The following is a 26,357-nucleotide window of genomic DNA, read 5'->3' as shown; positions in this document are numbered from 1 at the left end:
AAATTTTGGCGAGGAAAAACTGTCATGGCCATTTGTCAAGCTGTCCCTTGACCTCTGACCTCAAGATATGTGGCTGAAAATGGGTTCTATGGGTACCCACGAGTCTTACAAACAGTCCCTTTAAAGATATGGCTTCCAAACAAGATCAGATTTGGGCTCTTTTGGCAGACAGACTGTGGCAGGAGCCCATCATGTTCAGATTTCAGACAGTTTACATTCAGCAGCATCTGGGGCCGTGCATGGTGAGGGTTATTTTAGGATGCAGAGGACTTTTTCTCCTTCTGCCGGAGGTGAATCTTCATGTGCCTCCTCCTCTCGTCGCTCCGGGCGAACTTCCTCCCGCACTGGTCGCAGGAGAACGGTTTCTCCCCGGTGTGCGTGCGGATGTGGGTGGTGAGGTGGTCGCTGCGGCTGAAGTTCCTCATGCAGATGCGGCACTGGAAGGGTTTGTGGCCGGTGTGGATGCGCAGGTGTCGACTCAGCTCGTCCGACCTGGAGAACCGGCGGTCGCAGCTCTCAGCCGGGCACGGGTACGGCCTCTGATGCACGGGCGTCTTGCTCGGCCGGTTCGGGTACTTTCTGGGTCTCAAGATGGGTCTAAGTGGGAGGCTCTGGTGGGTGGGGAAAGCTGCGGCCATCGGACCCTCTGAGGCCGCACCGAGCGTAAAGTTCCTGATGGTGTTGAGAGGAGTGAGAGGAGGAGGCACCCTGAGGGAGTCCAGCGGGTACGGGAGAGATTTCCTCTCCTGGATGTCTCTCTGGCAGCTCTGCTGGTAGAAGCCTCCGTACTCTGGCATGATGGACAGCAGCGCGGCGCCGTCTACAGTCGGTTTAGGTACAGGGTTGTAGGATGGAGGTGGATGGTAGGACACTGCACAGGTGGACGTCGCCAGGTAACCACCTGCTGACTGGTCCTGGTACATGTCTCCACTGCAGGAGTAGGACGGGTGGGGGTGAGGATGAGGATGAGGGGGCGCGTACATGTGGCTGATGTCCGGATGGCCGTGCGCCATGGTGCCGTCTCCTCCTCCTCCTCCTCCTCCTCCTCCTCCTGAGTAAATATCTGGCGATGCTGAACACGACCCAGACAGGTGCTCACTTCCCTTCGAACAGAAGATCACCTTGAAAATATAGAAGTGCACTTGGTTAGAATGCAATATAAAGGAGCATATTAACCTTTTTTATCTCATGACACGGTTGTCATTTTATGCGCAACTCTTGGTTGACTTATCATTACCCCCAGGGATCATTAGAACAACTGTTCTCTATGAATCTAATGAGCTTTAATGAAGGCGAGGAGAGAGACATGAGACTGAGTCCACTCTGCAGATCCTCTGTATGCAAAAGACTTCATATCCTGTTTATGCAACACCTTTTGTGACAAGAACTTTTGAAGTAAGGTCTTCACCATGGACTTAAACCTTAAAGGTCCCATATTATAAAAAAGTGAGATTTTCATGTTTTTTATTATTAAGCAGGCTTAAGTCTTATATAAATACTGTGAAAGTATCGAAACACTCAATCCACAGGGAAATACACACAGCCCGTATTCAGAAACTCTGCATTTGAAACCAGCTGTCAGGATTTCTGTCCATTTGTGATGTCACAAATATACAATATTTAGACCATTCCACGGTTTTAAACGTAAACATTCTAAATGTGTCCCAGTTTATTTCCTGGTTGCAGTGTATGTAAATAACATCAGCTGACAGGAAGTAAACATGGACCCAAGCTGTTGCCTAGCAACGCAATTCTGTTGCAATTCCTTTAAAAAAATGCGCTAAAATGGAGCATCTCAGACAGAGGGTGAATACAGGCATATTCAGGCTGACAGTATGAGGAAAATAAAGATTTTTAGAGCCCTATTTTTTTGAAATAATAATATTGTGTCTGTTTTGTACAAAAATTACAAAAATCCCAACAAAGGCATCTCATTTACGTTTTAGTTTAAAGGTCCCATGTTGTAAAAAGTAAGATTTCCATGTCTTTATATTATAAAGCAGGTTTAAGTGATATATAAATACTGTGAAAGTATCGAAGCGCTCAATATAAAAAGAAATACACACAGCCCGTATTCAGAAATTGTGCGTTTCAAACAAGCCTTTAGGATTTCTGTCCATTTGTGATGTCACGAATATACAATATTTAGACCATTACACGGTTTTTAAATGTAAACATTCTAAATGTGTCCCAGTTTATTCCTGGTTGCAGTGTGTATGTAAATAACATCAGCTGACAGGAAGTAAACATGGACCCGAGCTGTTGCCTAGCAACGCAATTCTGTTGCAATTCCTTTAAAAAAATGTGCTAAAACGGAGCGTTTCAGACAGAGGGGTAAATACAGGCATATTCAGGCTGACAGTATGAGGAAAATAAAGTGTTTTTTTTTAACATTAAAGCACGTAAACATGTTCTAGTAGAAACACTAAATACAAGTATGATCGAAAATGAGCACGATATGGGACCTTTAAAACCAGTCTGGAAAACGAAACATTGATTGATTGAAAACTGAACCTACAGTAGATGCGTCTCCTCCTCCTCCTGCGTAAATATCTGGAGATGCTGAACACGACCCAGACACCGGGGCCGGTCCAATGTCAGCGCTGATGACGTTGATGACGTCCTTAGATGTCCACGGTCCTCCTGCTCCTCTGGAATCCACCGAGAACTTGCCGGTAAACGCAACGGGCTGCGTGCGTAAAGTTGCCACGTACTGCGCCAAGTCTCCGTGGAAGGACAGCTCAGGTGCGCACTTCGCTTCGAACAGAAGATCACCTGAAGAAATATAGAAGTACACTCTGTTAGAATGCAAATAAAGGAGCATATTATAAGATTAGATTTATTTTTCATAAACTCTGAAATGAAGACATTTCATCTGAAGAATGTAAGATTAGATTTTGTTTTTTGTCTGTACAACAGGATCCACTTTAATTCTTCAACTCGAGCCTATATAATTGAACACCCATAACCTAAAAGGTGGCACATCACTTCTTACTTCATATCACTCCGCCAATCTTAATCAGTATAAACTGTATAAAATAAGTCTTTAAAAAAATATATATATATAATCTTACATTTTCCCCCCTCTTCAGATGAAATGTCCTCATTTCAGAGTTTATGAAAAATAAATCTAATCTTAACAATATTAACCTTTTTTATCCATTGCCATTTTACGCACAACTCTTGGTTGACTTATTAAAACATTTTGGTGCAATAAAACTTTTGCACTTTTGCACCCAAAACCACCACCTCAGAACAAATAACACAAATTCTTACCATTTTCATTCTCTTCATGTTCTTCCTCTCCTACAGCCTCTTCTTTAAAAACAATGGAGCTCTCAGCTGTGTACACATCTTTAGGAATACTGTCTACAAGACTGCACAGAGATACTGAAACTTCATCCGCTATTTTAGCAGTCATTCTGGAAAATCAGGCGATTTAAACTCAGAATAACAGAATAATGTTATTCAGTAACTACATTTAAGTTCATCTCAATCATTTTTCAATCTCTTCCTCCTCTTCTCATCTCGTGTAAATAGCTCCTAGATGGTGCAGCATGGTTATAAAGGGGATCTCTTTGGCGCGTCATTCACCAAATATGGACTTGAGTTTAAAAAAAACAAAAAAGAAGAGGGAACTCCAGAAATAGGACTGGTGGAGCTCAGAGTGACGAAACGTGGAGGAAATTAAAATGACATGGAGTTTTAACTAAATAAACTCTCAAATCTGAATTTTGTTTTTTTTTATTCCAACATAAATCACAGACATCAGCACGTGCTTCATCATCATCATCCTCACTTTAAGGAGGAAATATAAAAAAAAACTCTCCATCATTCGGAATTCCGGTCACCCTCTTCTCTCCATAAATGGATCCTCCGGTGAGGTGAGAGGATCCTCGGTTTTGCTTATATATGGCTGGTATCCGGGTAGAATTGCGTTGCATTGTTTTGTCTTTGTGCCAGCTGAGCCCACACACTGACTGCACAGACCCATTTGTTTTCTCTCTTCTTGCCTTGTCAGGAACAGATTACTGCTCTGACTGAGTCTTTGCCATTGTTGGCACCGTGAGATAGATGGGGTGATTAGGGACAGAATAATCATTTAATTCATTTCCTCCTGCAGAAGCTGCTTGGTCTTGATGGTGTCTCCTTGTTGTTCAAAGAATGGACTCATGATTTAGTGTAGTTTTGATGATAATGTAAGGCACACTATAGTGCATTTATAAGGCTGTATGTTGCAGAGAGAAAACCTGCAGCTGCAACCTTCTGTACTCTGACATCAAATCCACTTCATACACAGGTATATCCTACAAAAACACACAAAAAGGCCCTATTTTTTGAAATAATAATATTGTTTCTGTTTTTTTACAAAAAAACAACAAAATTGCCATCACAGGCATCTTGTTTGCGTTTTAGTTTTATGGGTTAAACTTGCTAAATTCGATATCCAGAGCATTAATATAACAGCAAACAACTGTTTACTATGTAAAGATATAGAGGAGTAATGTCTACCTGAGCAGAGAATGAAGTCACCATCCCTCTGTGTGTGTTGTAATCAGAGCCTCTCCATGCTTTATTGACAGTGCATGTGAGCTTGCCCCACCGGCTAGCTCACGGCCGCCGCTCTGCACTGCTCTCATACGGCGGTTGCAGGTGATAGCGTCGTCACGACCGATGGCACCGTTGCGGGTTAACACTGTTAGCTCTATCAGCAGCGTTGTCGTTGTTTTCACTCTTAGCACCGTTTGCTACGAGCCAACAGTGCCATGTTGAGGGCCGTGCAGAGGGCCGTGCAGAGGCAATAGAAATGCTCCTAATCTCGCGTTTAGCACCTTTAACTGGTTAACTGGCACTCCGCACTTCTCCGTGCTTTGTTTACGTAGCCAGGCCGGCGTGCTTTTAATACAAGTTAGTGCATGTGAGCGTGCCCCCCGGCTGTTGCTCTGCACTGTTTTCATTCAGAAGTTACAACTGCGTCATCGCAAAGTGTAGCCCCGCCCTCCGGTTCCCCCGTCAAGTTAACACTGTTCTCTCTGTCAGAACTCTGTCGCTATTGTTAGCGCAAACTGACGGCTTGCTGTCGCCATGTTGAGAGCCGTTTAGAGGCAATAGAAATACTCCCTATCACGTATTTAGCACCTCTAACGTTGTGAACAGAGGACACAAACAAACAGCCAATTGTAAAATGAAACTTAACGCACGGAACACAAGCAGCGGTGTCCCGTGCGTTAAGTTATGCTTCTTTTTAACTCCACACCTCCAGATTTTTTTACTTTTCAAACTTGAAGTCTTCAGCGCTAACCGTCGCTGACTCAAGTGACATCATTTGAGGACATTGATCAGACTTCGCACAGCTCCCCCTGGAGACACTAAAGACTTTATACTACTTTTAAAACATGAAGGAGTACTCCCCAACACCTCGAAACACACTGACGTGGAAAATCGGTTGAGTTCATGAAATCTTCTGTGGATATTCATGGTCCCCAGAAGATGAATCGCTTGGACCTTTCCTCTGAATTTTTATTTCTATGTATAAGACAACCCAGAGGATTAACCATTTTTTATTTTGGACACATCATGAGTTTTCCTCATGCCAGAGATATCATGACTGACTTGCTCATCAGAAGACGAACCCTTTAGATCTTGAAGCTTTCCTTTTGTATGTAACAGATTAGCCTTGAATCCTTTTAGATGTCTGGAGTGTCAACAGAACATATTTAAATCTGTTTGATTTGTTGATGAGCTGATTAGAGAGCTTGATGGAGGCAAAGCCTTCTGCTGCATCACTGAGCTGTAGAGATGAACACAGCGAGCAGGAGGACCGCCGCTCCTCCAGCCTTTTGAACGCCCACAGTTACAAAAATGTTGGTGTGTATTGTCGTTGTGTGGCGAGCCGCCCACCCTGTGGCAGATGGGGGTTTGGCCGGTCCACGCACACACACACACACACATGCGCACACACACACATACACATACACACACACACACACACTGCAATGAACAGACTCAGAAAGCAAATGCACACACTTAGGAAACACACACTTTCTCACAAACGCACATACACTTTCACTTGGTGTCTCTGTAACAAATATACACACCAACACACACACACTTTCTCCGTCAAAATCTGTCGAACAAACACACACAAACCCACCCACACACACACAATCTTTCTTTTTCCTCTTCACACACACAAACACACAAACACACACACACACACACACTCACACACACACTGCTCCGTGGGGACGGTGCCCTGCTTCCACCCTTCGCCCACGCTCCTCCGGGCCGCCGAGGCTCTGGGGGGTTTTTGGTTTTGTGTTTGGTGGCTCGGGGTGTCAGCCGGGGGTCCGGGCGGCTCGGCAGACCCCACCACGCCGATTAATCATCTGTCATCTGCAGTTTTTGTTAATATGGATCTTTGTCTTCGTCCTCAAACAACGCTCGGTTCGAGCCGGCCTGCTTACCGCCTGCCGTCCTCTTTTCTATTTTTGCAACCAAAAAAAACCCAACAAAAACAGCCAAACTGCCTCTTTCTGTGGCTTTCTTTCTCCAAATCGAACAGTCATCTGCTGCTCGAGCGAAATGTGTGACCTTTGAGACCCTATACTGACACCTCACTTTGTAGCATCAGAAATACTGAAGCAGTAACAAAACAATAGGTCGCTTATTCCTCCTTTCCAATTTTAAGATTTGCACCTCAAACTCCCAACGTCTTTCACACAGTCCTGCAAGTTTGTCTAATGCTAACTGCTGCTAGCTGCTTTGGACATCAAACATTTACGTATCTGAGAGGCTAAGAATCGTTTTCTTCAGTCCTCGACAAACTTTCATTGCCTTTTTTTTAACTTTCCATTTATACATTTTATTATTCTAAGTACCAAAAGTTCTAGATCAGTGATTCCCAACCTATTTTCTTTGAACCCCCCGACTTGTATCTAAGAAAAGCTAAGCCTCCCGACGTCATCCCCTTAAAAAAAATTACAAATCCTTGAACAAAATCATCAATTTGAATAAATTCAGTGTATTAAAAGAGTTAGTTACTAGTTAGTTTTATTAACTCAACTTTCTTTAATGAAGAGAACTTCTCAGTTTTGTCAACATAAATAAAGCAATGACATACTGACAGATTCACCAAGTGAACGCGGATGACATTTTTTGAAAATTAATTTATTATAATAGTGTTAAAGCCGAAATGTTTTTGATATTGTGGTTAAATAAATGTAATTTATGATGTTGTTAGACTGCTGCTAGACCGCCCCGTTAATACTGCCTCCCTTTGTGTGTGTCAAGCGGGAGAACAGGCAGCAATAAAAATTTTGTTTTTGAAAGGCTAAACGCCAACAATTAAGGATTGAAGCAGAATATTTCATTAGATTTTGCTACTAAGTAGCAAAAATTTATATTTTTAAATTATATACAGACTTTTGCTTAAATTATCGAGTAAGTGTTATTGTGAATTTAGTTATACATGAGCAAATCTAATTTTGACAATCTCAGAACAGACAAATCTTAGGGCGCCCCCTGTGATCTTTGCAGCCCCCCCCTAAGGGGGACCCGGACCCCAGGATGGGAACCACTGTTCTAGATGTTTCAAACTTGATTTTATAAATACTAATTCAATCACATCTCCTTTGCTGCATGCAGCAACCCAGTTACTCCACATGAAGCAATATAGTTTCATCCTTTTTGCCTTTTATACACGTTCTTCGATAACAAGTTCTCTGAAAATACATCAAATCCATTTCTGAGAAAGAAATCCCTGTCTTCTGAAATATGGCCCCATCAGGTTGAATCATTTTTGTCAACAAAAGACGCTCAGACTTTAAATAAACACCATAAATCATCTGAATGTTCTGCTACCGTTGGTGTCGGGATGGTAGGTGTGTTTTTTTAAATGGTGGATGACTCATTTAGGAAGGAAACTCTTCTCCTGGTTCAGCCTGAAGCACATGTTTGAGTTAGAGTTTGATTATGAAATACTACAAGTAAATGTTCCACCGAGGCCTGAAAGTACCTGATAATCCGCTATGAAAGTACGTTAAACCCGTAGGCGTTGTTTAGTTTGCTGAAGGGAAACTCTGGGGCCGGTTTAGCCAAAGAGATGACGGGGCGTTCGGATGCTGAATAAAGCTCCATAAATCATTCTGATACGCTCCCATGCCTCATATTAAATCTGTAGGTGTCTCATTCTGGGATGAAAGTCTTGATCAACCTGCAGATGAGTCAGGGTTTGGGAGGTTTTGGCGATGAACCCTCTAACCAAGCCGTCAATAGAAGCGATTGCATATTCATGGGAAACGTATTGACTGCTGAGCGTCGGATAATAGACAGGCGCGTCAATGAGCGCCGGGCTGCAGTGAATGGCCTCAACACTATCTCTGGGACCCACAATGTGTCTTCGGTTCCTCTCCGAGCTCGTCGACCGATATCAAATAAGTATAATTAGCTTTCAAATCACTTTTATTTTTTATGAAGCCAGAGAAACACGGAGGGAATAAAGTCCTGCTGTGTTGAGCTGTTTATAGCTGACTGTTTGTGCCTCATCCAATAAACTACAAGAACACTGTCAAACACTTTATTAATATTCATTGTCTGGTTGCGGAAGCACAAAGTGAAACAGCTGCACCACCGTTTTCTTTTGCAACAGCTGATATGAATAGAATTATTTGCTAATTCGTCCCAAAAAGGCACAAAAAAACAAAGGAAATGTTGGCGAAATATAAACAGCGTGAAAGCAGGAACAACAAGCAGGCTGCAAACACAAAGATAATGCAGAAGTGCAGTAAATTAACTACATTTCTTTCTTCAAATTTCAAATCAAAGTTGCTTTCACCAACCAAATGTTCAACATTGCTGCTCTCAGAAATAAGCTTCAACCAGAAGATTTCAATACAAATGCATTAAATCTAAACTATATATACTAATCTGCACAAAATCGTCGTTCAAACCACAAACTAGGGATGCAACTAATGATTATTTTCATTATACATTACTTGATTTTTTTCTCGATTAATCAATTAATCTTTTGTCTATATAGCGTCAGAAAGTAGAAAATAAAACACACCCAGAGCCTGAGCCAAATATATTAAGTTTACTACCACAGAGAAAACAAATCCTCACATTTAAGAAGCTGGAATTGAAGCATGTTTGTCAGTTTTTCAAGAAAAAGTGACCGAAATGATTCAACAATTATCAAAATAATTGCAGAATCTTCCCGAGGATCAACTCATCGATTAATCGACTAATAGTTTCAGCTCCACAATAAATCAAATATCTACTATTTGCCATCTTACAAAATGCTGAAAGGAACCCAACTAACAACTAAATTTAGGCCTTTTGTTGATTCCTGGCGTCTTCATACTCTAGAAATGTTAGAGTTGGCATCAAACTTCATTACTGATCACATGAAAACATATATTTCACCCAGAAAACACACTACAGAAGCACCATATTTTATAAAGCTGACTACCAGAGAAGAACATTGATTAACACTAAATGTTTGCATTATCTCCCCTTTTAAAATACCAGTTTATCATATTGAAAACTAAAGGCCTGAAATTGTGAAACATATTTGACTGGTCTGTTTTAAAGGTATTTGAGCTGTTATTTAGACATGTTTAACCTAAAGAGCAATAAACACATCTTAAAGTTGAGCATCAGGGGACACAGAACAACCAACATGAACAGAAATCAAGCTCTGAAAGGAAGTGATGTTTGGTTTTTCACTTGTGTTTTCTATCTTTTTTGATGCCATTCAATGTGATTTGTATTATAAATTCATTTAACAAAGCTATTCATCACCAAAAAAAGTCCAAGTAAAGCTAATTGTGAAGTAACTCCCTCCAGTATCTCCCTGCTTCTACACCCTCATGTGACAAAAGAGCAAACTCACTTTAAACCTGCAGTGAAGACAAATCCTCCTTGTCCTCCGTCAGGGTCCCACCGAGACGACGTCCAGCGGGCCTCCTCCTCCAGAGAGATGGAGGGACGGGTGGAGAAAGAGAAAGAGAAAGAGAAAGAGAGGGATACGATGGAGAGGGATCAGAGATGCTTCTTGAGGTAAGTGAAGCCCCAACGTTTGTCGGTCCGACCACAAAGTTACCCGCTCTGGATTTTCTGGCTCGCCCCCGGAAAGGGTCATCATCACCCGGGGTCTGAGTGGGCTGTCGATGACAAAAAGAGAGAGAGAGAGAGAGAGAGAGAGAGAGAGAGAGTGTAGGGGGGGGAGAAACAATACGATTGTTCCCACCTCACTTTGCTTCCACCCTCGCAGTTAAAATTGTTATGGTAATGAAGTGGATTTTTGCTGGACAGCAGATTGTAACAGAGAGATGTTTCTTTGGCTGGAAGTGGAGGCCGGAGGTGTTGGAGGAGGGCAGCTGCTGCTCTGGACACCATGATGATGATGATGATGATGATGATGTACAAACACTTTAAATGTTAAGGTAGAAAAAGGAAGAAGTATTCAGTAAGATCCCATGTTGTAAAAAGTGATATTTTCATGTCTGTTTTTATTATAAAGCAGTTTTAAATGCTATATAAATGCTGTGAAAGTTAATCCATGGATAAATACACACAGCCTGGATTTAGAAACTGTGCCTTTGAAACAAGCCGTCAGGATTTCTGTAATTTTGTGATGTCACAAATCTACAATATTTAGACCATTTCGCAGTTTTAAATGTAAACAATCTAAATGTGTCCCAGTTTGTCCCAGTTGAGTTTGTGTTTACGACATGGGAAGTTGTGTACACAATATGCTTGGCGTTCAAGTGGTTAAGTTGTGAGGACACCGCTGCTAAGTCTCGGCAATATTAACGTTACTGTCGGCGTCTAGAAGCCACAGAGGCTAACAATTTAGCAAGCGGGTAACATAATCCAGTAATGCATAATGACAGAGGAAAAAGATGAGGCTGTTGGGAATATCAACATTTTCCTCAGACATATTATACAATTACACAGAAAAACAATATACGACTAAAATTACAATATATTACCTTATTATGCACGGAAAAATGAACTTCTGACAACGTCAATTTCTCCATTCCTGATATCGTCAACAAACACGTCTCAACCAATAAAGCAACACTTCAAGTAACAGAAGTTTATCACCAACATTAAAATCTGGAGACACATGGTTTTCACTGGACAGGAAGAAACAGACAAAGTAGTGAAGTAAAAAGTACAATATTTCCTCTGAAATGTAGTGGCGTAGAAGTATCAATGATCATAAAATGGAAATACTCAAGTAAAGAACAAGTACAACGTATTTGTACTAAAATACAGTAGAGTACATGTACTTAGTTACATTCCAACGCTGCCAAACGGTTACAGATCCTCAGTTTTTAAGGTTAAAAGTGAATTCCAGAGGACACTGAATGTGACATGTTAGCAAAAGCACAATTGTGGGTTCCTCATTAGACTTTCATGACAGCCTGCACCAGCTCGTCAGCCAAAATGTTTGCATAGTCGTGTTTCCTGCTTCCTAAGACACTGTGGGATGTGCATGATCGGTTTATGTTGTGTTCAATTTCGTTCATTTCTAGGAATCACCAGAGGCCCCACGATACAATATCATCACGATACGATCTTATTGCTATTTTAAACATTTTACGATATGCTGAGTATTGCAATAAGATACATTGCAATTTATTACCTTTTTTCAAATGCAAATTATGCAGTTGGTCAACATCTGTTTTATCTAATAAGATACAGTTTTCGCTTCATTCATGTCAGAGTTCTCATTCACATATCTTGAGGTCAGAGGTCAAGGGACCCCTTTGAAAATGGTGTCAGTTTTTCCTCGCCAAAATTTAGCGCAACTTGGGAGCGTTATTTAGCGTTCTTCCCGACAAGCTAACATGACACGGTTGGTACCAATAGATTCATTAGGTTTTTTAGTTTCATGTGATACCTTCACTCTAGCTTCAAGACTGAGCCCGCTACAACCTCTGAAAGACAGAATAGCAGCCGGTCCGATTGTTAAGAGGTTAATAATTTAAATAATAAAAGATTGATGCTTAATGTCCGTGTACAAAATTGCCATGCAAAATATCATGATACTATGCTGTATTGATTTTTTCTTCTACCCCTAATTTACATAGCTTGATTTGGATAATAGAGTACTGTTGGCCTAGTTACTTTAGCAAGACACTGAACTACCTTCTGGCTGAAATTGTACATTTTCAAGTTTCCACAAAATTAAGCACCAATTTTAACCAAATTTCCAGAAATTCTGCAAAAGAAATGTGAATTTATGCTTTTGTGTTTGTATCCACTACTGTTGAGTGAGTATAACATGAATGAACAGCTGGTGGAGCTAAAGTCGGTGCCATTAAACCAACTTTTACACCTCAGAGGAGAGGAAAATGTTTTTGTGATATTATTATTAGGGCAGTCCTCGACCAAAGAAATTCTTAATTTACGAACATGATTTTGTCGACTAATCGATTATTTGATTTAATCGACTGATCTGTAAGTTTCTCCACAAAGAATCGCACAAAAGCACCACTTTAAATCTTGTGTTTACCAGAGATGTGCTCATAAGTTTCTTGGAAATAAGTCATTCAGCATGTAAAAGCATAAAAAACGACGAATCGACTAAAGAAATCTTAGTTGACTCAGAGCGAAGCGACCGATTAGTCGACTACTCGACTAATAACTACAACAAAAAAGAGCGGATTTTTTTATTTTCATTTCATGTCTTTGAATCCATACATGCATAAATGTAGTGTGTGTGTATGTGTGTGTGTCTGTGTGTGTTAAAGGGGTTGCCAGAGCAAAAAGGGCAACCCCCTCGTCCTCCTCAGGGGGCTGAGTGGGCGGACGGTCCTCAGCAGATGGATTGCTGCTCGCCAGCGACTGGTCACTTTATGAACCCCAAACAGATTAATAATAATAATAATGTAATATTTTTGATTTATTTCTTTAAATTTATTGTTTTCAATTGGATTGAAATACAGAATTTTATGGAGTGAGAGGAGGTGGTATTACTGAAATGTCTCTTTTTTTATGCGTTCATCTGCACAGTTTTGGGTCCTTTGTGTGTTTCTGTCTTTATATTTACAAATATCAAATGTAAACAAGTATGCTAATTAATGTGGAGAGCAGCAACCATCTTTTTATTTTATTTTTTTACATTAAAGTAAATGTTAAACATGTTTGTAATTATTATCATTATATTCATAGACATGATTGTGTGTGTGGGTTTGTTTATGATCATGTGTGCGTATGTGTAATTGCCAGAATACCAGTGTGAATTAACCTTAATACTTTTATTGATTAGTTCAATCTCATAAAAAACAAATTTATCTTTTTTATAATTTACCTTTTTGTGTGTATGTACAGTTGACTACAGTACAAAATTCTGCTTTAAGTTTTATATGCCATACTATATCATAATTTGCCATATTATATTATATTATATTATATTATATTATATTATATTATATTATATTATATTATATTATATTAAAATAAGCCTTTATTGATCCCCAGAGGTTAAATTCGGGTGTTGCAGCAGCACAAAGACAGGATTAAGTACAGGTATATAGAGAAAGGTAAACATAAAATAAATACATAATTAGAAGTATATAAAATAAAAATAAGAATAGAATAAAAATAGATACTATAAAAGAGCAATTAGACTCAAAATTACAAATGCAAGCTGTATTGAAACATTTATCTCATATATAGAGCAAGATTGCTAGAAGCAAGACATCCGTTACATCATTATTAAAATATATAAAAAAATATGAAGTGTTTATTATTACATCTAAAATAAATCAAGACATAAAATATCAATTAAAATTGAATTATTCTTTAATTACATGTACATTAAGAAAAATATGCTGAGCAGCAAAGATGAAGTCAAACAAATGGAGATCAAATAAATGGAAAAGAGTTTTATTTTTCTTCATGATCATGTACAGTGATGCGCTGCATGTAATATACATACAGCACAAACAGTGATTGTGCATATTTATAATAGCCCATAATCTCATCACAGTATTGTTTCAAAGCCACAGTTTCACAACCAGAATGAAGTCTGTGAGTGTTTCCATGAACATGTGTTCATGTAGCTGCCAGTATAAAGATAATTCAACTGTTACGTGTTTAAATCAGTAAATAAAAGAACCCGGGGCTTAACATTCATGTGCTCGTGAATCTGACATCTGAGACTTTAGCTGCTAAACGATGCTGCATTCAGGTGTTAATAACACCCAGAAGGTGAACAAGTGAATCTGATAAACTCTGGTCTGCTCAGAGCAAACAGCAGCCAACTTGACTGAACATTAAAACCAAGATAAGGTGCTTGAAGTTGCTCTTATGGTCACCAAGAAAACTGATTAAGTATGTACGAAAAAAAAACACAAATCAGTTGTTCTCTTCATCAAAATGTTATTAAGAAGAACAAAATAATAAAGGGTTTTATTTGGTTTTCTGGCTTTTAATTTGAGCCAATCCTATATTTCCTATTAATGGATTGTTTGCAAGGTTTAAGGTTTTTAAGAGGTAACAATCACTTAAAGGGACTTTAATTTTTATTTTTTAAAGAAAACGAAAGGGTATGACATGCAACAAATTATGGAGGACGGAACCTGCCAAAATCAAAAATTAATGAATAAATAAATTAATCACTCGACAAATAAATATTTATGTTATTAATTGTAGCAAACATAATATTAAAAATAAATGAAGCAATTAATTAATTGATAAAATGTGACATAAATTTATATTTCTGTTATAATTTTCTTCTTTATTTATTTATCTTTGTAGTAATTCCTGTATTTATTTACTTTTATGTTTAATTATTCTTTTTATTTATTTATGTATTTATTTGTTTTAATTTTTACATTCATTTGTTTATTTTTCATTAATTTTTTTATCTATGCATTTATTTTATATTTATTTATTTTTGCACTTTGTGTGTCGTGATGGGGTTAGGTTAATATTATTTTTTTCTACATTTAGTGACACATCTATTTATTTTTGATTTTGGCAGGTTCCGTCCTCCATTCATTTATCAATCAAATTCAGGGCGTCCCCCCAAAGTTGTGTTTATGGATAAATAAATCATATTATTCAGCTTTTTATCAAAAAGATCTGAATAACTTTAATCTCACCAACCGTTCCAAAAACATCATTGTGAGCTCCATCAGCATCTGCTGACAGGTTAAAACTCCTCTGATACATTTCAGCTGAGATATGAGTCACTTCACAAGTCTTCATGAAACAGACTGATTCGTTAGGTTCATTCAACACAGGCTTTTCACAATAAGAGACACCTTCATGAAACAGCCCTCTGAGGGTTGACAGAAGAAAAACACAAACAACAAATGTGAACCCACAACCTTCAGACTGTGGAGCAGTTTCTCTACCAGCTGAGCTGCCTGCACTCTGTGAGATGCCTCACTGCAGGTTTCAGGTTATTTAATGGATAGATAAACATATTATAATATTTTAAAGGGTTTTACTCCTCTGTTTCAGTGTGAACATGTTTCAGTCTGAAGTCTGTAAACTTTGTGTCTCTGCAGGTTGATGAAGATGAAGTTCCCGCAGCTTCAGTCTGAACTTTCTCTCTTTTGTTATAACTTTAAATGTATATGTTTTAGTCTTTAAATGTAATAGAGGAGCTGATCATGTGACCTTCACCTTCTGTAAAACCTGTCTTGTTGAGGCTTTTCAGTTGAAATTGGTACATTTTAAGGGATAACAATCCCTTAGAATGTAAAACCTTACAACTTGATTAAAAATTGAAGTATTTTGTGTAAGTATAAAACCCCTTAAAATATACAAATAACATTACAGATATGTTCACCTTAATTTGTACCTTAGCATCCCCTGCTTTATGGTCTATTTGACTCTAAATGGGACCATAATTTACTAAATGAACATCATGCTGTATTGAGGGAGACTTGAAACTACAGATTGAGACCATAAACTCATGTTTACAAAGTTTACTGAGGTAATAAATCAAGTGAGAAGTAGGCTCATTTTCTCATAGACTTCTGTACAATCAACCTGCAGAGTCGCCTCCTGCTGGCTGTTAGAAAGAATGCAGGTTTAAGCTCAGCTGGTGGAGAAGCTGCTCCACAGTCTGAAGGTTGTGGATTCAAACCCCTCCTGTGCTGTTTGTGTGTTCCTTCTCTCAACCCTCAAAGGGCTGTTTCATAAAGATGTCTCTTATTGTGAAAATCCTGTCTTAAATGAGCCTAACAAATCAGTCTGTTTCCTTGTGAAGTGACTCAAATATCTCAGCTGAAATGTATCAGAGCTGTAGAAGAGTTTTAACCTGTCAGCAGATGCTGATGGAGATTAAACAATGATGTTTCTACCGTGTGTCTTGGTGACAATTTAAGTTATTATAAAATGTTTAATTTGTATGCAATTATAGCATTTTTTATAATATTCAGATGGCACTGCTGCCAGTGCCTTTTTTCATTTTAACACTGGGGGGCACCAAAGACATTCAGGCTGTTGGAGGTGTATGTTTTTGAGGGTGTTACAGCTTATCACCCCTCACTGTGATGGTTGTTTCTTTCTTGATTTGCCCATATTTAAAGTCTTTCTTTATCTTTGATTTGTGTTATTTTCTGTTTTATTCATTTTGTATGTTTATGCCTTTCTATGCTTTATGTAAAGCACTTTGACTTGCCTTAAACCAATTAGGATTTTATGTCTTTAAGTGACGGCAAGCTGCACACACAAACTCCAGAAATCTGTTCTTACTGTTGACTAATATAAATTAACTTTGAATGTTGAGGGGAAATTTCTGACATGAAAATTCATCTGTTTGTATAACAGCATTGGAAAGCAGCTTCCTGTGTTCGTTGGCGTGTTGGTCATTTCTTACTTGCTGGTTTTATTCACTGATATTTGTCTCCTTGGTGTGCACAGCCAGACATCAGGTGAACCCAAATGTGGCTGCTCATAAGGTGTTTAAAGGAATAGTTTGACATTTTGGGAAATACGCTTTTTTGCTTTCTGGCGGAGAGTCAGATGAGAAGTTTGTTACACTCTCAGGCTGGATACAGTATCCGTAAAAGTGCAAAAAACAATTTGCTGATTTACGGTGGTTGTTTGCCCAACTATTTCTTGGCTGGGAGCTGCAGTCTAACAGAGTGGTGGAAGAAGTATCCAGATCCTTTACTGCAGTAAAAGTACTAATACCACACTGTGAAAATACCCTAAGTAGTCCTGCGTTGAAAACCTTAAGTAAAAGTATTATAATATTAATGATTATCTTTTCTTTTCTTTTCTGTACCTTTTAAGTACATTGCTTGAGTAAATATACTTAGTTATATTCCACCACTGGCATAAAGACTAGAAACAGCTAGCCTGGCTCTGTCCAAAGTTTAAAATAATCCACCTATCAGCACCTCTTGAGCTCGCTTATTAACATTTTATATTTCATTTTTTTAATCCGTAGAAAAACCAAAGTGCAGAAACTACTAACTAGTTCTTATATTAGCTGGGGGCTGAACACAGATATAAAATCTGCCAAAATGTGAAACTATTCCTTTAAAGTTTTCCGTTGTAGAACTCGTAGAGCAACAAAAGTTCTCAGGTTGGAGTTAAAGGTGCTAAATTCGATATCCAGAGCATTAATATAGCAACAAACAACTATTTACTATGTAGTGGAGTAATGTCTACCTGAGCAGAGAATGAAGTCGCTCTCGTTTGTGTTGTAATCTGAGCTTCTCCTTGCTTTGTCGGCCGTGCATGCTTTTATTGCATATTCATATATATATACACTGGCTAGCTCATGGCCCCTCCAGTTCTCCCTCACAGAGAAATGCTCCCGATCCCGTATTTAGCACCTTTAATAAGACAGTAACCCATAACGCACTTGTTTCCTTCTTGCTCCCTCTCTTTCTTCATTTTACTCCTACTTTCTTTGAGCCTGCATGTGACAAAATAACTTTTGGCCCTGAACTGCCTCCAAAGAACCTCCTCTACCAACCAGGTGAAGAGGGCTATCTGTGCAGTGCCTGAGGGGGAGGTCTGTCTGACTCAGCTCAGGGCAGAAAAGCCCCCCAAGCTCTTCTTCTACTTACTTTCCCTCCCTCTTTCCCCTCCTTTCCTTCCTCTCTTGCTTCCTACTGACAGTGCATTTGGTAGTTGAGTTTGGCTCCCAGCCTGGTTCCTGCCAGGTGTTTATTGAAGGCGTCGTCCATCTCTCGGCTCTGTTCTGGTGTGAAGTGGTTCCTCCAGTCCCCGACCTCGCCTGCTCAGGGACAAAAATACAACGCCATTAAACCCTCTGATTTTCCCTTAAATTTCTTCTTAAAGCTTCAAAATAAGTAATGACCAATGCACCATTGAAGTTCACACTTATAAAGAGCAAAACGTCAAACCTATGAGAGTGAATATGCCTATTCACTCTCTTTTCGAGAGTAAGATGAGAAGACATAGTTCCAGCACTTAGTATAAAGAAAACTCAACTTGTATATACCTGAAAATATCTGACATCATCTGAGACTTAAGCTGCTAGACAATGCTGCATTTTGGTTTCATTGTGGCAGAAAAACATCACACCCAGAAGGCAAACAAGTGAATCTGATGCGCCCATTAAAACCACAAACTGTGGTTTTTGAGATACAGCGTGTGCAATATTGAGCTTTAGAGATGTTTGGTGGTGTGTTTGCACAGAGCCAGGCTAGCTGTTTTCCTCTGCTGTCAGTCTTTATGCCAAGATAGGCTAAGCAAATCCTGTCTCCACCTCTGTACTTAGAGGGTAACTTCGATATTTTTCAACCTGGACCCTATTTTCTCATGTCTTTGTGTCAAACTGACTACAGCAATGTCTGAAATTGGTCCAGTATTGAGGGAGAGCGCTGTAGACAGCAGCTGCTAAATGAGCTGCAATGTGGTGCTATTGGGGCAAGCTGGCACCGTTATTCATGTCCACTAAAAGAGCTTGTTTTTGCTATAAAAACCTCTAATTGTTATTATAAGTGTGTGGCATAATGGAAAGAGTCTTGCTCAAGGAGAAGTCTTGTTCTGAAATCTGGCGAGGTGAGGTGTTGCTGGAAGAATACGGTGGAAATGTGGAAGACATCCATGGTGGAAATGGGCAGAGTTTGTTGTGTTGGAGTTATCTAAAAGATATTTTCAATGTCATGGCTGAATATTTAGTCTTTGAATTAGATGGCCGCCCGTATTTATTTGAGCCAGAGTATGTATATTCAGATTTCACAACGAGACTTCTCCTTGAGCGGGACTTGGACACAATAACAAACAGACCGGATCAAGCGAAAGATAAGAAAACCGTTTTATTTCTCTCTAGGGTCCTTTCCATAATGTTGTCAGACACTTATAATAACAGTCTGAGCCTCTCAGTGGCAAAAACAAGCACTTTTAGTGGACGTAATGTTGTTGCTCACTTGCCCTCGCGGCTGCCGGTTACAGCGTTTTCCCTCAATACTGGACAAATTTCAGAAATTGTTGTCCCCATTAGTCACTTAGACACAAAAACATGGGAAAATATAAGGTCCTGGTTGAAAAATACCAAAGTTACCCTTTAACGCAAAGACATGAGATTGATATCCATCTTCACATCTCACTTGGAAAAAAAGCCAATATCTCCATATTTCCCAAAAGGCTGAACTCTTCCTTTTAGTTACCCCTTTTTTGAATAACGTTATGTAGTTTTCTATGAGACTTGTACTGTAAACCAGTGAGACATTTGAAGTTGCAGCAGTGTAATTTTTTGGCTCCTGAACACTTTGACTCTGCTGCTTTGCAGTAATTTGCTAGTTGTTTCGGACTTGCTGCTACATATCATTACACAGATACTTGTTGCAAAGCCAAGCTTTATTTAAGGCCAGAGTTTCTCAAGATGCCAAATAAGGGTTCTTTTGCAAAAGCAGATATGTCCAGTTTAATTTATTTCACTAAATCATGTTGGGTTTTTCTTTTTATGCGATCTAAGGAATATCAGTCAAACTGGTGTTGGTTTATTCATTTTCAGAACGGCCTTTTTTAACTCTTCATATGCTAAATTACTGCAGGGGAAAAGTGTACAAAATTACAGTTTTGGCTTCGATGTTTCAGTCAAGTGAAAAGCTGGAGATCCAGAATATGCAGTACTATGTAGTATGTATGTGCAGTAAATATGCACATTGCACTATAGTTTTAAAGCAGATTCAATGCATTCAATGGATAAAACAATTTATTTCAGTAAATTCCCAAAAGATTTTTTGTGGAAAAAATTAATTAAAAGCACCTTTTCTGAAGATGACGTTTCCCAGAGCACCGTGTGAGTTGGCGGAGCTCTCCTTCTTCATGGCGGTGAAGGTGCTTTTCTCTGCAATCTGCTGCACCTGAGCCTCCGTCAGGCTGAAGCCAAAGAAGTTGGTGATCTGGCGGACGCCCTCGCTCAGGTCCTGCAGGACAGGAACCAGAATCAGAGCCGTCACAGACCGAGTGACCGTCTCTGCAGCAAGCTACCACTTTCTGCCAGACGCAACTAAACAATCATTGTGTAGTCTACCTGTTTTAGCTCTTCATAGGTGACAATCATGACGTTGGGGTCGTCCATCCTCTTCTCCCAGGCCAGAGCGTGATCAAAGTATGACCCCCAAGGAACTAGTTGTTTGGATTAAAACTGGGTTAAAGTTAAAGTCTTCAGCCAAACAGACATGTACATATACAGCGTTTAAATAACTGTATTTCATTGTGATACTGTTCGTGAATACATGTCTAAATATGCTCATCGTAATGCTGTTGAAACAACTGTTATGTGACTTTCATATCTAAAAGTTTATCTTGAATGACTTATAAATGACACTATTTTTGTGGACTTTATTTAGCATATTCTGTATGTTGCCTTCGGCCCACATGTCAGGCAAACATTGGACTTCTGCAGAAGTCCAAGTTTGTCCTCTCCCACTCATGTTAACCTGTTATTTACCTGTGTCCATCTCAGCAAATGCCCACACAGGCAGCCTGCATTTAAGTTCGCTTGGAACCAGTCCAAGTCCACCTCTTGCAAGTGGTCTCAGTGCGGTTGTTTCGGTCCATACCAGAGTATGATTACTGTGTTCACAACTGCCCAAACGAACCGCACCACGGGTTGAACCGCACCACAGTTAGATTAAAATTGACTAATTGTTGGCTCGCCCTTAGCAGAGATGTCAAAAATTTGTAAAGCTGCACAATTTCATGAAATAGGTTTCCAAAAATGTATCTGACATCTGGCAGAAGTTTCTTATGTTTTTTCATGGTGAATTTATACTGTCAGAAGTAAAAATCCAGAAAGTAAACGCAAACTTATCCAAAGGGTTTGGGCAGGGGAGCAGCAGTCCAGAAAGCAGACAGGCATTAATAAAGACTGGACCGAAGAACAATAGAGGATGTGGCAGAGAATGAACAGAAGTGGGCTGGTAGGCTATACAGTAGGCTACTACTGTGTTAATGGAGAAAGTGGGACCAGGTGAGGTCAGTAGAGGTGAGGCGATGGTGGTAACAGGGGTTACTGTAGGGCAGGAGGGAGATGACGGGATAGTTAATACATGGCAGGGAAACAAAGCAGGCAAGTAGAGAATGAGAAGCAGGAGTAGTTTTCTGGCATTGTGACAGTCACTGTGGGTGGAGGTTGCCAGCATTACAAACGCATGAAGCTATGAAGTTAACCTCTGTACAGCCCTGTAATCCCTGGGCGATGATGGTGATTTACAGTTACAGTGGTGGAGTTACAGAGCAGCACAGTAATGCTGCAGAGACAGCAGAGTACTGAGCATGTATGCTACTTTCTAGTCCACTTCTTTTCTGTGAGTTATATATTTTACTTTTTACTCCACTACTTGTGCGTAGATTAGGATTTTATATTTGAAACATACATTAAATTGCCAGTTTATTTACCACCATCATGACGGTTATAACATTCAGTTTATGTTGAAACTGTTTTAAAGAGAGGGTATGAATCAAGTTTAGGTGGTCAGGTGGAGGCTATAGTTTGTAAAGCAGACTTAAAAACCTATTCTGTCTTTTATTGTGAAGCACTTTGTGCACTCTGCTCTTGAAAAGTGCAAAATCAAATGTTTATAATCGTATTTTGTTTTTGCAACAGCTATTAAATGCATTTTACATTCTGTAATTAAATGTCTGTTTAGTATTTTTTTTTTATTGTTGTGCAGGATCCAATTTGCCTTCACACGCACATGGTACTAAGCATGCATTTAATATTTAATCGGATTTGATCTCATTGACATCAGCCTTGCTTTTTACTGTGTTTACTGTTTTACCCAACATTTACCTACTGCTGTTTCACATTAAAAGCATTCAAGTGTTTCAAGCTTTTATTGTGAAGCAGCAACAGAAACTGCAATGTATGGCTGCACCAGGCGGCAACCTCCGGGTCTGAGAAGTGAAGCCAATGCTGAAGTGCCTTAAACTTGCATTCTTCTCTAATAGCCAGCAGGGGGCGACTCCTCTGGTTGCAAAAAGAAGTCTGATTGTGTAGATGAGAAAATGAGCCTACTTCTCACTTGATTTATTACCTCAGTAAACATTGTAAACATGAGTTTATGGTCTCAATCGCTGGGTTCAAGTCTTCTTCAATACAGCATGATGTTCATTTAGTAAATTATGGTCCCATTTAGAGTCAAATAGACCATAAAGCAGGGGATGCTGTAGGGCGTGGCTACCTTGAGATTGACAGGTCGCTACCACGGCGTTGTCCGGTCTGGGAGTTGTCCTTGTTTTCGTCTTACAACTTTAACCCTTTCACAGTGTGTTTTCAGTTCATGAAAGTTATGTTGTAGCATTTTAGACGTCTAAAAATATCTTATTCAGCGTTCGGTTGTACTTAGCTCCACCCTCTCGTGTCACTTCTGGTTGCAAAAAAACAACATGGCGACAGCCAAAATGCCTAACTCAAGGCTTTAAAACGTCGGTCCACAAAACAACTCGACGTCACGGTGACCATGTCCACTTCTTATATACGGTCTATGGGCTGCACAGATAAAACCAGCTGCTCTTCTGTTGCATTTCTGCTCAACCGGGGTTTGCTGTAGTATTATATGTAGTAAGATATATCTTATATGCATTTTCTAGTACTTATTTTATTTAAGTAAAATATTAAATGCTGGCATTTGACCTTTTTCCTGTAATTGGGAATTTTTACATTATGCTACTTTTACTTCATGAAAAGATTTCAAAACGTCATGGTATCAGTCTACGTGCTGATAAAGTGCCTTTCTCTGCCACTTGAAGGCGTGAGAAGCCTCTTAACTCACATTTTATGAGTGTCTTGATGTAGTAAAATCACTGAGTAAAGCAACAGTGGCTCCAAAGCCCCACTTGAATTCAAACCTGTCCAACGCTTCCACAGTGACCCTGCTGAGTCAGCTGGACACGCTGTTTATTAGCCCATAAACACAGCGGAGCTGCAGGATCGTAAAGTCAGGCAGTGAAAGTACGTGCAAAGCAAAAAGGTGGTATTTCTGTGTACTGGTCTGGTAGGTGTCAGGAGGAAATGAATGATCATCAGAGTGATCTCGAGCAGCAGACCTCCAACACAAATTACCTTCAAGACAAATTGGAGCGGATGAAGGGAGAGAATGAGGCAATGTAGTTGCAGCTCTGTGGTGAAAAGCAGTTGCGTGCAGAGGCTGAAAACAACCTGGAGGCGACCGACCTGAGGGTGCAGCTGACTGACAAGGCCTGCACCATCATCAGATGTTGTCCAATTAATAATGAATAGACGGGGCTTAGTCAGTGAACACTATTAAAAGCTACTGTAGAAGTCTTTGGGTCGTGATAACATCGTGATAACCTGCAGGTGGGCAGTGTGTGTTGCTTTCTCACCGTCTCCACTCAGGAAGTGGGAGTAGAAGGATTCCCAGGACTGCATGGAGGGGAGGACCGGGTTGTTGTTGGAGAAATGATAGAAGGACACCAGAGTGTCTTTAGGGTTCCTGAAGATCACCAGCATCTGTACAACACATAACACAATGAATAGAATATTAACATTTTAGTGCATTGAACTGGTACTCTACAAAATAATTCAAAAAAAGAAAAGAGAGGCACAGAAAAAAATATAGAAAGAAGAGAATAATAACTATAATTAGAATTAAAAAGAAAAGGGGTTTTCATGTTTTTTATATTACTGAAACCACCTTTACTGTTGTCTACATTCACAGTTAATGAGGAGAAGCAGTAGAAAGTGTTGCTGCAGACGTTTTGAAACGTCTTACTTTAGTTTTCTTTGCATGGAAGGAAGCAGGGATGTTGTCGGGGTGCAGGTGAGTCCCCAGAAACCTCGGGGAGGGAGTCTCATCCATGACCTGAGGGGAGAGCGGTACAGGGGAGACAGGGGGAGTCAACTTTATCTATTACAATATACTTTTATACGCTGCTATTCAGCATTAGGCGTTACATGATGCAAAACACTTCATATGTTTTGTGTGTAAAAGTCTTAGTTTGTAAAGTAATTAAAGCTGTCAGATAAATGTAGTGGAGTACAAGTAGAAAGTGGCATGAAAAGAAGATTCTCAAGAAAAGTACAAGTATCTCAAATGTGTACTTATGTACAGTACTTGAGTGAATGTACTTAATTACAATGACTAACACACAAATCCGGTACCTTTACGACATCCGGTCCAAAAAACTCGATCAGCGGCGGCATCCTGGATTCCATTTTCATCCCCGTGGCCTCCGCAATCATCTTCCTCACCACCCCCACCATCCAGTTAAAACCTACACACACACACGCAGGCCATGTTTCAAACATATTGTAGAGTTATGCTTTGTTCAACCACACTCCATTTTTTATCTGGTTGAGACAGCAACATCCCTCATGATACACTGTATGTGAGGGAAATGTGAATAAAACTCTTTTTCCTAGTTCAGCCATAAGATGGGGGATGTTTTTGGTTTTAATATTTCACTCAAATTAGCAACAGACATTGTACAAAATACACTGAATGTGTGACTGTCACACATTGCATAAACATTTTAACATTGCAGCTACTTCAGTGATGATAACACACCCCACATTATACTCTGCAGCTGCTGCACATTATGTCTTTCATCTGTTTCACTTCTTCTTCTCTTCTTTCTTTTTGGCAGCGAGCCAGCGCGTTACTCTCCAGGTCGCCGTTTCCTCTGATAGATCTGACTGTTACGTAATGACCCTGGATCACAGTTAACAGGTGAGGTAACATCAGGGAGGGTAATTTAAAGATTTATGACCTGCCAGGTTAAAGGGGGATAAAAAAACAAAAACACTCCAAGTGTTTTTTGTGCTGACTAAATTTTTTCTGAGATTTGCAGCATCTCCTTGCAGTATTTTTTTTTAATTCTCATTCTCAATTTTTCTTTTAACAATGACCATTAGGAGGACCGCTACACAAGCTTTTACTGTACAGGTTTTTTTAAGGCACATTCCAACATTTTGTGCAGTTTTCCATATTTTCATCCTGTTTTTTGTTGTGTAAAAAACTAATTATTTTTTCAGTATTACCTATGCTAGGACAGTATACATCGTGAAAAATGTTTCAACAATCTGTCAGACAAGTAAAGTAAAAGACAGCTCGTGCTTTTAGAGCTAAATTCTTCAACGTTGACTCGGGTCACTTGAAATGCAAACAGGGTTGTGAAAGATTTCTAATATAATGATATATTTAAAAGGCTTTTTTTCGCACTTCTATTTATCCATGCAGATAGATTTGTTTTTGTTTTATGGTTTTCTTTTGGTCCAGGTTTTGAGATCGCTGAGATTCCTGCCTCCATGATCAAATACAACATGGAATTTGGTTTATGGTGCTCAAAAAGTTGAATATTACAACACGTTCTCATCCCAAGTTGTCACATACAGACGCTTTGTCAGACCCCTCAGCATCACTTTTCCGTCACACTAAACACATGCTTAATGTTGTGAATTAAACAAAAACACTTGCTTAGGTTTAGGCAACAAAACCACTTAGTTAGGTTTAGGAAAAACAACACGTTTTAGCTTAATATTACTACGTTTGTAACATGACATACAAGACACGAACAGCGGTCTCCTGGATAAAAGCCTTGTGTTGTTGGGCCCATCCACCTCCCCTCCCAACTGCCCTGTGTGTCTCTTTCGCTCTTTAAACTACGTCACCACAGCACTTTCCCTGTGCGTTTACTGTTGCCATGGATGGGTTTACATGGTAGTTAAAGAAACACACCGGTGCGTCTCATACCGGCGCTAAAGGGCGCCTTGTGTGGTGGTATTGAACACCAACAGCCATGACAAAAAGTCTGTATTTGACGCCCTGGGAAAGAGAACAGTAGACCGACACTTTAAAAAAATGGATAAAGCTAAAATAAAACAGAGCTTTATAATCTCGGTGTAATTCAATTGGAGCTCCCTTGAA

General features: G+C 39.6%; 2 protein-coding genes across 2 annotated transcripts; both read right to left on the bottom strand.

Moving 5' to 3' along the window:
• Positions 1-43: 43 nt before the first annotated feature.
• On the bottom strand, positions 44-3,543 carry LOC141774390 (early growth response protein 2b-like). Its single transcript, XM_074647041.1, has 3 exons — positions 3,277-3,543; positions 2,519-2,775; positions 44-1,121 (listed from the first exon to the last, which is right to left on the bottom strand). Exons 1-3 carry the CDS (start codon positions 3,419-3,421, stop codon positions 255-257), a joined length of 1,269 nt encoding a protein of 422 aa, XP_074503142.1. The 5' UTR covers positions 3,422-3,543; the 3' UTR covers positions 44-254.
• A 9,994-nt stretch (positions 3,544-13,537) lies between these two features.
• Positions 13,538-24,701, bottom strand: sult6b1 (sulfotransferase family, cytosolic, 6b, member 1). Its single transcript, XM_074647043.1, has 6 exons — positions 24,593-24,701; positions 24,204-24,293; positions 23,815-23,941; positions 20,498-20,592; positions 20,231-20,390; positions 13,538-18,229 (listed from the first exon to the last, which is right to left on the bottom strand). The coding sequence occupies exons 1-6, from the start codon at positions 24,692-24,694 to the stop codon at positions 18,102-18,104; spliced, it is 702 nt and encodes a 233-aa protein (XP_074503144.1). The 5' UTR covers positions 24,695-24,701; the 3' UTR covers positions 13,538-18,101.
• Between the last annotated feature and the right edge of the window lie 1,656 nt (positions 24,702-26,357).

The sequence above is a fragment of the Sebastes fasciatus genome, chromosome 9 (assembly GCF_043250625.1).
Source record: "Sebastes fasciatus isolate fSebFas1 chromosome 9, fSebFas1.pri, whole genome shotgun sequence".
Taxonomy (NCBI): Eukaryota; Metazoa; Chordata; class Actinopteri; order Perciformes; family Sebastidae; genus Sebastes; species Sebastes fasciatus.
Note: the sequence above shows the minus strand (reverse complement) of the source record. Positions and strands in the feature narration are given on the sequence as shown.

Bases quoted from the DNA above. Each gene is read 5' to 3' on its own strand.
- LOC141774390 (XM_074647041.1), bottom strand. From the start codon at position 3,421: ATGACTGCTAAAATAGCGGATGAAGTTTCAGTATCTCTGTGCAGTCTT. The intron at 2,776-3,276 runs GTAAGAATTTGT...ATATTTCTTCAG, and splicing joins ACATGAAGAGAATGAAAATG to GTGATCTTCTGTTCGAAGCG. The intron at 1,122-2,518 runs GTAGGTTCAGTT...TATATTTTCAAG, and splicing joins GAGGAGGAGACGCATCTACT to GTGATCTTCTGTTCGAAGGG.
- sult6b1 (XM_074647043.1), bottom strand. From the start codon at position 24,694: ATGGTGGGGGTGGTGAGGAAGATGATTGCGGAGGCCACGGGGATGAAA. The intron at 23,942-24,203 runs GTAAGACGTTTC...TGTGTTGTACAG, and splicing joins TCCATGCAAAGAAAACTAAA to ATGCTGGTGATCTTCAGGAA. The intron at 18,230-20,230 runs GTGCTTTTAATT...GTCCCTGAGCAG, and splicing joins AAACGTCATCTTCAGAAAAG to GCGAGGTCGGGGACTGGAGG.